The sequence below is a fragment of the Ovis canadensis genome, chromosome 14, assembly GCF_042477335.2.
Source record: "Ovis canadensis isolate MfBH-ARS-UI-01 breed Bighorn chromosome 14, ARS-UI_OviCan_v2, whole genome shotgun sequence".
In the NCBI taxonomy this organism is placed as follows: domain Eukaryota; kingdom Metazoa; phylum Chordata; class Mammalia; order Artiodactyla; family Bovidae; genus Ovis; species Ovis canadensis.
The window spans coordinates 70,322,288-70,340,388 of NC_091258.1; the positions used below are offsets into that span (position 1 = coordinate 70,322,288).

Sequence of the window (18,101 nt, forward strand, 5' to 3'; positions counted from 1 at the left end):
ACTTGATGGGAAGAGCCGACTCACTAGAAAAGACCCTGATGCTGGGAAAGATTGAGGAAAGGAGGAGAAGGGGGTGACAGAGGATGAGATGCTTTGTTGGCATCATCAACTCAATGGACATGAGTTTGAGCGAGCTCTGGGAGTTGGTGACGGACAGGGAAGCCTGACATGCTGCAGTCCATGCGGTCACAAAGAGTTGGCCATGACTGAGCGACTGAACAACATTGTGGTCTCGGGAGAGAGGAAGGCATTGTAGAATGTGAAAAGAGTCCAGGACGTGACTTCCCAAAAGACTTTATAGAAAGCACGTTTAATGTAGTAGGCAATAGTTGAAACCTAGATCCTGAGATCTCCATCAGAATAACACTCAGTCAAAAGTAAGAGTTGACCTCTGTCTTTATGAGGAAGGCAGCATGATTTTATACCAGTAAACTGAGAGAGTGACCTCTAGTCTAGAGCGAAGGAGGCAGAGAGCTCAAGAAAGAGGAAGGTTAGAATCATGTGAGTCATCAGGAAGCTTTCTGTCTATTCTCACCAACTCCCATTTATTCCTCAAAAGCAGAGATAGAAAACTCTTTTGTAGGACACAGACGATTCCAGGAGACAGTCTGCAAGTGAAGGAACCAAAATCCCGAGGGTTGATAAGGGATTCTGGAAGGCAGCTGTTCTCACCGAGAAAGCCATGTTCCCATAGTTCTCTAACATCAGGTCCCTGTATAATTCCGGCTGACCGAGGTCCAGGCACTCCCACTCCTCTTGAAAGGCTGTTGCTGAATCACAGAAGACGCCGGGATTCTTGGCCTCTGAAGGACAAGAATTCGATTCGTGGCCAGAGACGAGGCTTGATCAGTCAGAGCTTTTGTGTAATAGAATTTTATTAATCTCTTCAAGAAAATTAGAGATACCATGGGAACATTTCATGCAAAGATGGGCTCAATAAAGGACACAAATGGTCTGGACCTAACAGAAGCAGAAGATATTAAGAAGAGGTGGCAAGAATAGACGGAAGAACTGTACAAAAAAGATCTTCATGACCCAGATAATAATAATGATGTGATCACTAATCTAGAGCCAGACATCTAGGAATGTGAAGTCAAGTGGGCGTTAGAAAGCATCACTAGGAACAAAGCTAGTCGAGGTAATGGAATTCCAGTCGAGCTGTTTCAAATCCTGAAAGATGATGACGTGAAAGTGCTGCACTCAATATGCCAGCAAGTTTGGAAAACTCAGCAGTGGTCACAGGACTGGAAAAAGTCAGTTTTCATTCCAATTCCAAAGAAAGGCAATGCCAAATAATGCTCAAACTACCACACAATTGCACTCATCTCACATGCTAGTAAAGTAATGCTCAAAATTCTCCAAGCCAGGCTTTAGCAATACGTGACCCGTGAACTCCCTGATGTTTAAGCAGGTTTTAGAAAAGGCAGAGGAATGAGAGATCAAATTGCCAACATCTGCTGGATCATGGAAAAAGCAAGAGAGTTACAGAAAAACATCTATTTCTGCATTATTGACTATGCCAAAGCCTTTGACTGTGTGGATCACAATAAACTGTGGAAAATTCTGAAAGAGATGGCAATACCAGACCACCTAACCTGCCTCTTGAGAAATCTGTATGCAGATCAGGAAGCAACAGTTAGAACTGGACATGGAACAACAGACTGGTTCCAAATAGGAAAAAGAGTACATCAAGGCTGTATATTGTCACCCTGCTTATTTAACTTCTATGCAGAGTACATCATGAGAAACACTGTACTGGAAGAAATACAAGCTGGAATCAAGATTGCCGGGAGAAATATCAATAACCTCAGACATGCAGATGACACCACCCTTATGGCAGAAAGTGAAGAGGAGCTAAAAAGCCTCTCGATGAAAGTGAAAGAGGAGAGCGAAAAAGTTGCCTTACTGCTCAACATTCAGAAAACCAAGATCATAGCATCTGGTCCCATCACTTCAAGGGAAATAGATGGGGAAACAGTAGAAACAGTGTCAGACTTTATTTTGGGGGGCTCCAAAATCACTGCAGATGGTGACTGCAGCCATGAAATTAAAAGATGCTTACTCCTTGGAAGAAAAGTTATGACCAACCTAGAGAGCATATTCAAAAGCAGAGACATTACTTTGCTGACTAAGGTTTGTCTAGTCAAGGCTATGGTTTTTCCTGTGGTCATGTATGGATGTGAGAGTTGGACTGTGAAGAAAGCTGAGTGCCGAAGAATTGATGCGTTTGAACTGTGGTGTTGGAGAAGACTCTTGAGGGTCCCTTGGACTGCAAGGAGATCCATCCAGTCCATTCTGAAGGAGATCAGTCCTGGGATTTCTTTGGAAGAAATGATGCTAAAGCTGAAACTCCAGTACTTTGGCCACCTCATGTGAAGAGCTGACTCATTGGAAAAGACTCTGATGCTGGGAGAGATTGGGGGCAGGAGGAGAAGGGGACGACCGAGGATGAGATGGCTGGATGCTATCACGGATTTGACGGACGTGAGTCTGAGTGAACTCAGGGAGATGGTGTTGGACACGGAGGCCTGGTGTGCTGCGATTCATGGGGTCGCACAGAGTCGGACACGACTGAGTGACTGAACTGAACTGAACTGAAAGTAGAAAAGAGATAGAGAAAGCTTCTGACGTAGACATCATAAGGGGGCAGAAAGAGCACCCACTCACTAGTGTTAGCAAGGGAGTTATATACCTTTTAATTAGTTATCTCAATGAAACAAAAGAATGTCTGGAGTTTGTAAATATCTTACTAGACCCACTCCCATAATTTACATTTAAAATAACAGGATTAACCAGAAGGTTTTCAGGAAGGAGAAACTGTCCTCAAGCAGGATACATTGTTGTTGTATAATCCCTAGTACAGGTCTTCCCTGGTGGCTCAGAGGTTAAAGCGTCTGCTTTCGATGCAGGAGACCCGGGTTTGAACCCTGGGTCAGGAAGATCCCCTGGAGAAGGAAATGGCAATCCACTCCAGTATTCTTGCCTGGAGAATCCTGTGGACAATGAAGCCTAGTAGGTTACAGTCCACAGGGTCGCAAAGAGTCAGACACGACTGAGCGACTTCACCTTCACCTTCAATCCCTAGTACAGAGTTTAAACTGAGTTGTGTAATTGACTAAGACTAAGGAATGCAGACAAAAATGTCTTTCCTTTCCTTCTCCTTGAGAATTCCAGACCCCTCCCTCCTTGGGGACCCCCGGACTTCTTATCAACCTGCTTAGGAATTGACTCTCTCACTCTTGAGTGAAGTCTATGGCCACAGCCCAGAATGTCAGCCGTCCCTGGAATACAATGGACAGATGCCATGTGACTGTGGGAAGATTTCCTAATGTGACCCAAGTTGAAAACAGCAAGTACAGAGAGCTAGTTTTTCAATGAGAAGAGTGTCTGATGGTATACAATAATATACTTTTTTACATAGTAATATGCTCTAGCACTCTTTACAGCATAAGACCTTGCTTCTATCACCAGTCACATCCACAGCTGGGTTTTGTTTTTGCTTTGGCTCCATCCCTTCATTCTTTCTGGAGTTATTTCTCCACTGATGTCCAGTAGCATATTGGGCACCTACTGACCTGGGGAGTTCCTCTTTCAGTATCCTGTCAATTTGCCTTTTCATGCTGTTCATGTGGTTCTCTAGGCAAGAATACTGAAGTGGTTTGGATTCCCTTCTCCAGCGGACCACATTCTGTCAGACCTCTCCACCATGACCCGCCCATCTTGGGTTGCCCCACAGGCGTGGCTTAGTTTCATTGAGTTAGACAAGGGTGTGATCCTAGTGTGAGTACACTGACACTTGTTTTCTGTGAATATGGTTTCGGTGTGTCTGCCCTCTTATGCCTTCTTGCAACATCTACCATTTTACTTGGGTTTCTCTTACCTTGGAGTGGGGTATCTCTTCACAGCTGCTCCAGCAAAGTGCAGCTGCTGCTCCTTACCTTCGATGAGGGGTATCTCCACACCACTGCCCTTCCTGACCTTCAACGTGAGATAGCTCCTCTAGGCCTTCCTGCGCCCACTCAGCCACAGCTCCTTGGACTTTGGGTTGCTCCTCCTGGCCACTGCCCCTGGCCTCAGGCGCCGCCTCTGGCCTCAGGCATAGGGTGGCTCCTCCCGGCCATTGCCCCTGGCCTCAGACGTGGGGTGGCTCCTCCCGGCTACTGCCAGTTGCACTCAATATGCCAGCAACTTTGGAAAACTCAGCAGTGGCCATAGGACTGGAAAAGGTCAGTTTTCATTCCAATCCCAAAGAAAGGCAATGCAAAAGAATGCTCAAACTACCGCACAATTGCACTCATCTCACATGCTAGTAAAGTAATGCTCAAAATTCCTCACGCCAGGCTTCAGCAATACGTGAACCATGAACTTCCTGATGTTCAAGCTGGTTTTAGAAAAGGCAGGAATAAGAGATCAAATTGCCAACATCTGCTGGATCATGGAAAAAGCAAGAGTGTTCCACAAAAACACCTATTTCTGCTTTACTTACTATGCCAAAGCCTTTGACTGTGTGGATCACAATAAACTGTGGAGAATTCTGAAAGAGATGGTAATACCAGACCACCTGACCTGCCTCTTGAGAAATCTGTATGCAGGTCAGGAAGCAACAGTTAGAACTGGACATGGAACAACAGACTGGTTCCAAATAGGAAAAGGAGTACGTCAAGGCTGTATATTGTCACCCTGCTTATTTAACTTCTATGCAGAGTATTTCATGAGAAATGCTGGACTGGAAGAAACACAAGCTGGAATCAAGATTGCTGGGAGAAATATCAGTAACCTCAGATATGCAGATGACACCACTCTTATGGCAGAAAGTGAAGAGGAACTGAAAAACCTCTCGATGAAAGTGAAAGAGGAGATTGAAAAAGTTGGCTTAAAGCTCAACATTCAGAAAACGAAGATCATGGCATCCAGTCCCATCACTTTATGGGAAATAGAGAGGGAAACAGTGGAAACAGTGTCAGACTTTATTTTTCTGGGCTCCAAATTCACTGCAGATGGTGACTGCAGCCATGAAATTAAAAGATGCTTACTCCTTGGAAGAAAAGTTATGACCAACCTAGACAGCATATTCAAAAGCAGGGACATTACTTTGCCAACTAAGGTCCGTCTAGTCAAGGCTATGGTTTTTCCTGTGGTCATGTATGGATGTGAGAGCTGGAGTGTGAGGAAGGCTGAGTGCCTAAGAATCAATGGTTTTGAACTGTGGTGTTGGAGAAGACTCTTGAGAGTCCCTTGAACTGCAAGAAGAGCCAACCAGTCCATCCTAAAGGAAATTTGTCCTGAATATTCATTGGAAGGACTGATGCTGAAGCTGAAACTCCAATACTTTGGCCACCTGATGCAAAGAACTGACTCACTGGAAAAGAGCCTGATGCTGGGAAAGATTGAAGGCAGGAGGAGATGGGGACAACAAAGGTTGAGATGGTTGGATGGTGTCACGGACTCAATGGATACATGGTTGAGTAAGCTCTGGGAGTTGGTGATTGTCAGATGTGCTGCAGTCCATGGGGTGGCAAAGAGTTGGACACAACTGAGTGACTGAACTGAACTGAAAAGAGCCAGGTACAAATCCATAGTTATTGAACTTTATGCGCTGTACAGATTTTACAGATTTAATAGATTAGTAAGCAGAGAAAACAATCCTTTTGACCAGTTCTGAACTATTTCTGACCATTTCTATATAACTTTCTAAGTTTTTACTTTGTAATCTTGAATGAGCCACATAAATAATTTTAGATTAAACAATATTGCTGTTCAAAATTGTTTGAATATTTGATCAAATATTCAGAAAATGTAGAGCTTGGGATTTACTTCATTGGATCTGAGCTCAATTTTATGTAAAAAGAATTAAGTCAACACAGAGACCTTACTGAGCAACTGGATTGAACTGAACGCAGAGACCACTCTAATGGATGTTTTACCAGTACAGGTAACTGGCAAAAGTATCAAAAAGAGAAAAAATGTCATATACTGTTAACATTTTCATGCACACAAACATATACTAGTTGGGAGAAAAATGATTCATGTTTATAAAATCAGAAATAGATTTCTGTGCTTAAATCTTATAATTTATTTGTGGCAATATTCTGTATTTTTAAAATATACTACGGTGCAAAACACATAATGACAAAATTAGAGCTCTTGGCTCTCAATCTTTTATTCCTTTCAAAATCTCTATCATTTGTGTTGCATTATATTTTAGATATAACATTTAAAGATTCATAAGTAATAACATTCTTGTAAATATTGTAGAAAATACAAAGATGTGATAAGAATTCTGTCTGGAAAATGAGTGTGGAGTGTATTACCAATGGAAATGATCAGACCGGGGCTTGAGTGATGAAAACCTCCATTCTCAAAATGCAAGAACCTTACTAAACAGAGGTGAGTGTTCATTTTCCAAAGCAAAGGGAACTAAGAAGGCGCAGTTTGCTACATTAATTTTGGCAGCTTATACACATCCCTCACTAAATCTTTCAAAAATCCTTATGAAAGTCAAAAAGCAGGAACATCACAGTTCACAGTATCACAATATCGCAGAAGCACCTGAACCAGGGAACGTGAGGTGTAGTGGGATAAATGTTAGCAGTGATCTGAATCCTGAAAAATATCAGTTTTATACAAAATTCACTTCTTATACAACTTCCATGTTCTGTATCCTAAGACTGCACTTAAGAGTGAGTCCTTCCTACCAATATAGACAAAGGTCTCTCATACTTTTCTCCTTCTATTCCCCAAACTTTCTGTGGAATTTTGGACCACTGAGGTAATTCTATTCATAAGGACAATTTCTCAATCCTGTTCTAAATGTGTCAAGTTGCATATATATGTAAATTGATCCCTAATTTCCCCTACTTCTCTAAGGTCCCAAACTGAACCACATGCCAATGAGAATCTCAGAACCTATGCCTCCCCATGTTGATCTCTCATATGGGGAATATTTTCACCAGTTGAACGTCACTCATTCAGGTTGAGAACTCATCATGCTCTATAGAAAGCCAGGATACAGACAAGGGAGACAAGGTTCTCGGACACAAGGGAGAAGTGATCTAAAGAGCTGGTCCTCACTATGACAAGAAAAGGAAAAAATAAGTTGATAACCAACTCCCCAGGCAGAAAAATTAGAAGCAGAGAACAAAAGGTTTGCAGGTTCCCTCCGTTCAAGCATTTTAGGGGGAAAAGCAGACGCAGCCCCAAACCCAGGACAGAACTGTCATTTGCTCCTCTTCTTCCTACTGCTCTGTCTTCTCTGAGGATGTTATGTAGCAAATACATCTCTGCATATTGAAAATATACCTTCAAAGGCATCTGCACAGCTCTTTAACCTGTAACTACTTCACCTACAGACAGAAGGACCTTGAAAAGCTGAAAAGACCCACCTTTCCTGTCCTGTCTCAGGAGCGATTCAGGAACAATTACTTCCTACCTGGAGACCAGCCTTTCAACTTATTTCTTGATTTTTTTCTCCTCAGAGAGAGCTCCTAACCCTCTGCTCACACAGGTGATGTAAGCTGACTGATTTCCCTGGTCCAAATCCAGCTAGACCATTCCTGCAGCCTCTCCTCAGACTGAAGCCAGGCCTCAGCTCTCACAGATGGACCAGGAGCCACGTCCTTAACCCGGGCCTCCCCTTAGAGTCCCCTGGAGCATCTCCTACACGCCACACTGATGCTCCCACAGGACCAAGACAGAACTTTGTGGGGAGGTTATCGCTTAACACTGGTCAGGTGATCTTGATAGGAAACCGGGTTGAAACCACTTACAAGGTTCTTTCTGAACCATTTCAGTGAATATGAACCCCTCGAGGTCAAGTCCCCACTCTAAGAAGTTATAAATCTGCAGGTCTGAAAAGGGGCCATGAAATGAGTCTTCAGCAAGTTCCCTGTTTATTTTGATGCTTCTCCCCCAAGACCCACACTCAGGAGCCCTGAGCTTCAGCCCTCACACTCAGCACACCTGAGACCCCTCAGGAGAGGAGGTTCTAGGGCAGGAATTTCTTAGGTCAAGGTTAGGACCAAGCAGAGAAAGCTCCAGTACTTGTGGTTCAGGTCTTTATAAGAGTCCTTGGGTGAAGTGCTGTGGGCTCGCCAGGCTGAGTGTGGATCGGTCCATTCAAACCAAGAGGAGCAGGAATCTGGTGAGCTCTGAGGGTGTCACTGGAAGTGGGGCCTGTGCAGTAGACCCTGGGGTTCAGCAAGACTGCTGGTCTCAAGGTGGGTAGTCATCTAGTGCAGGTGTTCCCAGGACTGGCTGGTGTGAGTTCAAGGACCTGCAGGCTGCCTGCTCCCCAGACAGACGCTGAGGCAGCAACAGCATGGAGTAGTTCAGGTGTGTATGATCCTTCTTAGAACCATCACAATGTCCCAGCGGTTACAGAGAGGGGGAAAAGTACAACGGAGAAATGATGGGGAATATCCAATTAGTTGAGGCTTAAAGGCAGTATGGAAACTAATTTTTACAGATATCATCCCTCTGTGCTAACAAAGAGTTTATTGTTAGGTATTTTCCCTTCAACCTTAAATAGATAGGTTCACAATTCATTACACACCAACTTCATCACAAGAAATCATCCAGTTTTATTAACATGTCATATCACACAGTCAGAATAAAATCTTTTCCAGTCCACTGTATAACTGAATAAAATACAGGTTACAAGCATAAACAACGATATTCATTCCTCTGACACAAGGATCTGAGAACTGTGATTCCTATGGTTACAAAATGGAGGTTAATCATTTACGAAACAAGACATACACTAATTACATGACTTTTCTGGGAGGGGTTTCCATACATTTCTAGGGAATCAGAGATGTCTTTATCTGAAACATATCAACTAATATTCATGACTTCTGTTGATATTATAAAGATACATCAAGATTTCGGTGAACTGTCATTGTATTTTACTTAAAAAACAAGTGACATAACTATTGAAAATGTACATCTTAATTACTCCCTGAACACTTACGTCATGGTGACCTATAGGGATGTTTGACCTGAATGAGTAACACCTCCATTTAGATGTACATGTTACATTCCTGTGTCCTTAATCTTCTAATGGAGAATAAATATAAATGATTTCTTCCTAGGATAGAAGGTCTTGTCTCATTTTTGAGACAGCAGCCATCAAAACATAACTTTGCATACACCCTAGAAATGAATCATAGCAGCATGGAGTAATTTGAGAGTTGAATAACATTTATTTTGGTTTTCAAAACATTGACATGACAAATCATGTCAATATAAACAAAGACATATTGCTAATAATTGTACATTTCTAAATACCAACCTTCATGTTCTAAGCCATACTAACATATCAATTTTCTATCTATTTTAACTATGGATTACTATCTACAATACACCTGAAGAGGAACTTCAAAAAACAGGATTCATGAAATGCTTTCTGTTGTGCAGGCTTCCCTGATAGCTCAGTTGGTAAAGAATCTGCCTCCCACTCCACTATTCTGGCCTGGAGAATTCCATGGACACAGTCCATGGGGATGCAAAGAGTTGGACACAACTGAGCAACTTTCACTTTTTCTAGTGTGCAATTTCTGATATTTATTTAGATTTCATTTTTATTAAATACTTTCCTACATTTTCGTGATGTCATTCCTTCTCTTTCTTAAATAAATAGTCTTGTATTTTCTGAAGTGTATGTTTAGGACAAACCTCTTCCATCACTTATTACTAGGGTTTCTCTCTAGAACGTGCTATCTGATGTCTAGTAAGGTGAGAGCTCTGATTAAAGCCTTTGCCACTTTCCTTACATTTGTAAGGTTTTTCCTCCAGTATGAATTCTCTGATGTTGAGTAAGATGTGAGTGCTTGATGTAGGCTTTTCCACATTCTTTACATTTGTAAGGTTTCTCTCCAGTATGAATTCGCTGGTGTTGAGTAAGAGTTGACTGGTCCCTGAAGGCTTTTCCACATTCTTTACATTTATAAGGTTTTTCTCCAGTATGAATTCTCTGATGGTAAGTAAGACCTGAGTGCCTGCTAAAGTCTTTGCCACAATCCTTACATTTATAAGGCCTCTCCCCAGTATGAATTCGCTGGTGTTGAGTAAGAATTGAGTTCTGTCTAAAGGATTTCCCACATTCTGTACATTTATAAGGTTTCTCTCCAGTATGATTTCTCTGATGGTAAGTAAGACCTGAGCACTGGTGAAATTCTTTGCCACAATCCTTACATTTATAAGGCTTCTCCCCAGTATGAATTCTCTGGTGTTGAGTAAGATGTGACTTCTGAGTAAAAGCTTTGCCACACTTTGTACATTTATAATGCTTCTCCCTAGTGTTAATTCGCTGGGGTTGAATAAGACTTGAATGGTGACTGAAGGGTTTTCTGCATTCTTTACATTTATAAAGCTTCTCTCCAGTGTGAATTCTCTGATGGCAAGTAAGCCCTGAGCACCGGTTAAATTCTTTGCCACAATCTTTACATTTATAAGGCTTCTCCCCAGTATGAATTCTCTGGTGTTCAGTAAGATGTGACTTCTGATTAAAGGCTTTGCCACACTTTGTACATTTATAATGCTTCTCCCCAGTGTGAATTCGCTGGTGTCGACTAAGGTTTGAGGAAGACATAAATGCTTTTCCACATTCTTTACATTCATAAAGTTTCTTGCCAGTGTGGACTTGCTGATCTTGACTAAGCTCTGAATTCTGATTAAGGGTGTTGCCACACTGTGTACATTTGAAAGGTTTCCATCCTGAATGAATTTTCCTGTGTCTACTTAAACTGGATGAGTTAGTAAAGGCTTTCTCACATTGCTTACACTTGTAACTTTTCTGAGGATTCTGAATACTCTGCAGTTGAGTGAGATTTGAAGACTGAATAGAAACATCACCATATTCACAATTGTAAGTCTTCTCTCCAGTGTGTGTACTCTCATTTAGTGGAAAACCTGATGTTTGATAAAAGATATTCCTCCATGTACTATTTTTAGAATCTTTGTCTGAAGATTGAGGTCCCTGATATTTCATAGGGTTAGAGTCTTGTTCAGTTTTACACTCACTTTCATTGCATGCATGGCTTCTCACTCCATCATAAATATGCTTGTAATTATTGGGTGTAGAGCTCTTACTTAAGGCCTGACTTCTGTTATTACACGTGAGAAGTTGTTCCATATTAACCATATCATGATGTGTATTGAAAAATGATGGTAGGATTAACTCTCTTCCATTATTATCAACATCACACATTTTGGAACAGAGAGAAACTGTTTGTTGGTGGAAGAATAATGACCCCTTGCTCACAGATCCCTCAGACTGATTATATTGTGAGTTTTCCCCATCATTTTTAAATTTCTGGTTTTCAGACGTGCTTGAATGCATGTGTAATCGAAGCCTGTGTTCCGAGAGGTTTGCAGGAGTACTTGGAGTAGAGACTGGATGACTTTCCAGATTTTCCACATTTCCCTTCAGAGAACGTGTATGTTTCAAAAAATGATTTAAGCCTTTGCTTGAAGAGATACACTTCTCTGCTGATGTTGGTAACTGAAATGGATGTTTTCTGCAGTTTGACTCACATTGCTGATTTCTTTTGGCAGTAATGTCCGCATTGTGTGATACTGTCTCAGTTTCTTTCTGTCCATATAAACATCTTCTAGGTCTTTCACATACCCCTGTATATTCCTGGTCTTTTATTAAACGTTCGTTTCCAAGGTGAGCTCTTTCATATATTCCTAGGTTTACTTTTTGGATTAAATTTTCTAATCTTGGATTCTTTGACATCAAACCATGGGTGTTGTGAGACGACAGAGCTGAAAGATACCAAATGAAAGTTTTCTTATCTACTATTCTTATCTACTGGGGCTGGTGTGAGCTCAGCTGGGACAGAAAGGGAGCCTCATTCTTTGCGGGAAGAGAACATGGCAACAGTCTTGGCAGCAGGACAGAGTGAGACCTGTACGCAGGGTACTGATCCCAGCCCTGCCCACCCAGCCTGAGAGGCTGTCCACTGCTGCAGACAAAGGCTGGGTGCTGAAATGTGGGGTCTGGAGAGCAGACCCAGGCAGAGGACTGCTGTGGTCTGTGAGGAGACATCCTGAGGGGACGGGGGTAAGGGAGGAGCTCTATAAATAAGAATGCTTGTGGAGGAAGCCTGAATCACCAGACAGCAGAGCGCCGTTGTTGAGTGATGCCCAAAGGGAAGACCTACCATTGCAGCCCCTCTCCCCCTGCGCTGGCTCCTCCTCCCCCAGCACAAGGAAGGGCCACCACCCGGGTGGGCTCTATTGAGCTCCAGCCACAGCCTCCCCCCATGCACCTCCTCCACAATCAGCAGACTCCGGTGCTCTGGGGCAGCTTCTGCAGCAGACACCTGTGGGTGGCCCACACACAGAGAAGGAGCTGAAACCTCAGCTGAGCCCCAGGGTTAAGGAAGAAAACCTGAAGTCTCTCCTCACGGTTACACAAACCATGCTTTTATACCTGCAACTGGCTTTGTCAACTCAGCCCCTACAGAACATCCAAATGGACAACCAGGGCTCCCCCATTCATGGGAGGTGTAGCTTTAGCAGCTGTGGACTTTGTGGGGAGGTATACTAGGGGGTGGGGCCAGGCCAGAGTCTGAGCTGCCCCCATAGCGCCACAGCAGGTCCAGCTCCTGAATACAATTCTGGGACTTTAGTTTACTTGATCTTTGCTGGTGTTCCAGTGAAAACAACATCTGAGAGACACCAGAACAATGTGCCAGCATGCCCATGATTGAAGGGGGGGCCAAGAGCAGTGCCAACATTGGATCACATGAGACTCACGCAGAACATGAGCACACCCAAGGTGAACATCCCCAGAGGAGCAATCGTTAGTGGCTTCTCTCCCAGTGGGTATCCTCCAATCCTACCTGCCTTGACCACAGATCAGAATCACAGCAAAGAAACAGATCTGGGGGCTCTTCTCCACCAACCAGGGAGCAGACCCCACCCCTGACAGGGCAGTGACAACCAGAGAGCCAAGGGGAAGCTCCCCTCAATATCCAGGGGAGGCTCGGGACGGAATAACAGCAATCAAAGCCCAGATCAAGGGGATAAGGGTACAAGCCTGTGGACCAACCTCACCCCCTGGGGGAAGACAACAGAGCAAGAGGAGCTAGGATCCTGCAGCCTGCAGAACAGACCACAGACCCAGAAAATGTGACAAAATGAGAGGACAAAGAAGTATGGTGTAGAGGAAGGAGCAAGACAAAAAGCTACAAGAACCACTAAATGAAGAAGAGACAGGCAGTCTAATGATTACTCTTTCACTTAAGTCATCTTAAATGCTGATGCCGCTAGATGCCTCTAATTCTTTAACCCACTTTTTATTTTAGCGTGTTCTATATGATGGTTCAATATAAAAATCATAAATGATACTAACATAGGTCTAATCAGAAAGCGAGGACATGTAGGACGAAGCCTGGGGAAGCTGATAACAAGATTAATTAAATAAAGAAGCAGTTCTTGAGGAATTAAGAAATGAGACTTTGAAAATATGGTGTGAACACTATCAATGCTCTGTGGAGATCTAATTGGGAAGGAAATCTTAAAAAGAGTAGATATCTATATGTAAAATGGATGCTCTTTGCTGTACAACATTGTAAACCAGTTATACTCCAATGACAATGTTTTAAAAAGATTCTATTATCTAAACATTGCAATAGTTTGAAACCATTAAAAATATGTTGGAAAATGTTTTAAGCTCTTATGCCAATTTATTTGAAAATTCTTTCAGTTAATTGAATATATTTAAGTCTTTTAGCATTAAGGAATTGAGGCAAATACACTTAACATTTCATATGAGTTCATATGAAGAAACCAGAAACTTTGAAGTAACCCTGAGATTGGTATTCTTTCTCTTTAGGGAGGTTTTGGTTTATGCAGTGAAGAAATAACTTGAATTCAAAATTTACAAGATCCTATTTGAAGCTTCCAGTGTTTTAGAAATTAAAGTCAGGGAGAAAAAGAAAAAACAAACAAACCACACACACACACACACAACCTCTGTCCCTAATATTCTTAAAAGTTTGGCAGCATGTCTACAATTCCACTCACACACTGCCATCTAGATGTACAAACCTTAATAAGAGCGTCATACAGTTTTTCAGAAATGTGCAGTTTTCCTAGGACCCCAACCCCCACCCAAGAAATGGAATAGTAATCGATTCATGCAGGTTGTCACAGGCCAAGAGAAGGATGTCTGTTCTCACTGTGATTGAGAAAAGTAATCACTGGAGGTGAATTCAGGAATGATTTAAAGAGACAGAATGGGGCAGGTGATATCTGCCTATGACAGCAACAGAAAGAAACCCAGACTTCTCTACAATCATTTCCATTGAAGCAGATCTTCCCAAACCACATGACAAAGGATGAATTCCTCACTAATCCTTGGACCCGTCGTTGACTCATCGGCTCCATCCATTCACACCTACCTGTGTATATGGCTGGCGTCTCCAGTCTCCTTTCATCCCAGGGAGTCTTCATTTGCTCCAGAAAGGTGACCAGGTCTGGCTTAGAGACCACAAGACCTGCTATCAGGAAAAGGAATATTTGTTTTCCTAGAGATTCATCAGTTTCCAATCTCATATGTATTCAAGTGAGAAGAGAAGACACATGTGCTAAGTCGCTCCAGTCATGTCTGACTCTTTGTCACCCTATGGACTGTAGCCCGCCAGGCTCTTCTGTCCATGGGAGTGTCCAGGCAAAAGTACTGAGTGGGTTGCCATGTCCTCCTCCAGGAGTTATTCCAAACCCAGGGATCGAACCCATTTCTTTTTACATCTCCTGCATTGGCATGCAGGTTCATTACCACTATTGCCACCTGGGTAGCCCAGAGAAGGCATGGTAGAATGTAATACAGCCTAGAAATAAAGTATTTGGGGACATAATTTCCTAAGCTGTATTAACATTCCCTTGTGGCTCAGCTGGTAAAGAAGCCACCTGCACTGTGGGAGACCTGTATTCGATGCCTGGGTTAGGAAGATCCTCTGGAGAAGGGAACAGCCACCCACTCCACTATTCTGCCCTGGAGAATTCCATGGACTATTCCATAGGCTCGCAAAGAGTCAGACACGACTGGAATCTTGCTCATTACATTATTAACATTCTAGAGAAGGCGTGGTTGAATGTTAATATAGCCTAGAAAATTATATCCCCAAATACATTATCGAAGCAGTTTTAACACATAAAGAAAAGATTCTAGTTGAGATTCTAGTACTTGAGATCCTAGTCAAGTACTACTAAGGCCAAAGTAAGTAAGTAGGAGAAATCTGATTTATAAAGGAGAGTGGCACCCTTTTATACCACAGAACCTACAGAATTACCACTAACCTAGAAGAAAGAGGCAGATTCCATCAAGGAAAAGTTAGAATCATAATGAATCATCATGAAGTCTTCTTTCTCAACTCATAAATAACCATTTTCCCATAGAAAGCAGGGATCTGAAACTATTATAAGGAGCAGAGGATTCTAGGAGACATTCTAGATATACAGGAACCAAAACCCAGTGGGTAGAGAAGGGATTCTGGAAGGCAGTTATCCTCACCCAAGGAGGCCAGGTTCCTGTAGTTCTCTAACATCACGTCCCTGTACAATTCTCGCTGCCCGAGGTCCAGGCATTCCCACTCCTCTTGAGTGAAGTCTATGGCCACATCCTGGAATGTCAGCCGTCCCTGAAATACAAAGTACAGGTGCCATGTCGCCATGGGAAGACTTCCTAATGTGACCCAATAGGAAAACAGCAAGAGAAATGGTTTTGATTTAGGAGAATGTCTGGTGTTACACAAGAATACAATTTTTACACAGTAATATCTTCTACCACATTTTTAACCCGAAGAAAAGAGGATGAGATACGATCCATCAACCACTACAGAAATTATTCTGATTTGGAAGAGAAATTATATAATCAGATCAACATTGGCATATTTATTTTTGAGTGTTGTACTCAGTTGACAGATGATAAACTGTCTATCAAAAGAAACAGGAAATATATTTACAAAGCACTTCCTGATCCAAATGTTCTGGAATGGGCTCAGTGTGCCAGATTTTTCACAAGCTTATTTGAACTAGTAATGTTGAAAATTCTGCTCCATGAGTGACAATGTTTGAACAGCAACAAAGTAGAATAGTAAGCAAAGAATTCATATTTAACTTTGAATTATAAGTGCTTTACAGATTTTACAGGTCAGATAGAATAGTAACCTTGGTGACAAGAATCATTTTAATGATCTGGTATATACTACTCTCTGAGAGTTTTCAGAGTCTTGAATGTATAACAGAAATAATTTAAAATCAATGATGTTGCTGTAGCATCTTTTGGCAAATATTTTAACAAACTTCGTTGAAATGACAGCTTAAGGGATCGGGGAGCCTGGTGGGTTGCCGTCTATGGGGTCGCACAGAGTTGGACACCACTGGAGCGACTTAGCATCAGCAGCAACTTTTACTTCAGTTTGTGACCCTAGACTTTAATCAAACACAGACAAATGCACAGAGCTAACTCTAATGAAAGTTTATAGAAATTACTGTATTTGTAAATAATACTAAAAACAGGAAAAGTGTTAGTCACTCAGTCTTGTCCTACTCTTTGCAACCTGTAGCCTGCCAGGCTTCTCTCTCCACGGGATTCTTGAGGCACGAATACTGGAGTGGGTAGCTATTCCCTGCTTCAGGGACTCTTCAAAAAAAAGAAAAAGAAAAAATCAATCAAATGATGTTAACATGTTCATGCCTACAGACATACACTAAAACGGGACTGTATACTTATTAAGAGACAAATTGTCATGTCAATAAAATCAGGATAATTTTTAACTGATTGAAAATGTACACAAATATTTGAAGATGATATTTTTAGGTAGGTAGAATAGGGAAAAGGAGTCCAAAATGGCGGAGACTAAAAGACAAGGATGGTCAAAGGAAGGTCCAAAGACCAGAGTGAAGACTTCAGGTAGAACAAACAGCACTCCTGGCTAAACCTAATTTGCATAGGGCAGGCCCAGGTCGAGGAGAAAACATATAAAAGGAGGAGCCAAAGCGCTTTCTCCTTCTTTTTCTCTCCCGCGTGCATGTGGTCTTTCTATCTTCCTCCATCCGCCACAAGCTCCTCCATTCTCTTCTCTGCATCTGAATGCAGAGTTCCAAAGAATAGCAAGAAGAGATAAGAAAGCCTTCTTCAGAGATCAATGCAAAGAAATAGAGGAAAACAACAGAATGGGAAAGACTAGAGGTCTCTTCAAGAAAATTAGAGATACCTAGGGAATATTTCATGCAAAGATGGGCTCGATAAAGGACAGAAATTGTCTAGACCTAACAGAAGCAGAAGATGTTAAGAAGAGGTGGCAAGAAAACACAGAAGAATTGTACAAAAAAGATCTTCACAACCTGGATAATCATGATGGTGTGATCACTCATCTAGAGCCAGACATCCTGGAATGTGAAGTCAAGTGGGCCTTAGAAAGCATCACTACGAACAAAGCTAGTGGAGGTGATGGAATTCCAGTAGAGCTATTTCAAATCCTAAAAGACGATGCTGTGAAAGTGCTGTACTCAGTATGCCAGCAAATTTGGAAAACTCAGCAGTGGCCACAGGACTGGAAAAGGTCAGTTTTCATTCCAATCCCAAAGAAAGGCAATGCCAAAGAATGCTCAAACTACCGCATAATTGCACTCATCTCACATGCTAGCAAAGTAATGCTCAAAATTCTCCAAGCCAGGCTTCAGCAATACGTGAACTGTGAACTTCCTGATTTTCAAGCTGGTTTTGGAAAAGGCAGAGGAATCAGAGATCATATTGTCAACATTTGCTGGATCATGGAAAAAGCAAGAGAGTTCCACAAAAATATCTATTTCTGCTTTATTGACTGTGCCAAAGCCTTTGACTGTGTGGATCACAATAAACTGCGGAAAATTGTGAGAGAGATGGGAATACCAGACCACCTGACCTGCCTCTTGAGAAATCTGTATGCAGGTCAGGAAGCAACAGTTGGAACTGGACATGGAACAACAGACTGGTTCCAAATAGGAAATGGAGTACGTCAAGGCTGTATATTGTCACCCTGCTCATTTAACTTCTATGCAGAGTACATCATGACTGAACTGAACAACAACAAGGGCGTTTGCCATCT

At 42.2% G+C, this 18,101-nt stretch overlaps 1 protein-coding gene across 1 annotated transcript in view; it reads right to left on the reverse strand.

Annotated features, from left to right (window-relative positions):
- Positions 1 to 18,101, reverse strand: part of LOC138419572 (zinc finger protein 829-like) — a 41,474-nt gene that overhangs the window by 12,492 nt on the left and 10,881 nt on the right. The window contains exons 3-8 of the mRNA XM_069552438.1: positions 15,524 to 15,650; positions 12,763 to 12,848; positions 12,165 to 12,326; positions 10,438 to 10,687; positions 9,771 to 10,269; positions 673 to 841 (exon numbers count right to left, since the gene is read on the reverse strand). Of these exons, the coding sequence (XP_069408539.1) occupies positions 673 to 841; positions 9,771 to 10,269; positions 10,438 to 10,687; positions 12,165 to 12,326; positions 12,763 to 12,848; positions 15,524 to 15,650 (1,293 nt within the window). The remainder of the gene's footprint in view (positions 1 to 672; positions 842 to 9,770; positions 10,270 to 10,437; positions 10,688 to 12,164; positions 12,327 to 12,762; positions 12,849 to 15,523; positions 15,651 to 18,101) is intronic.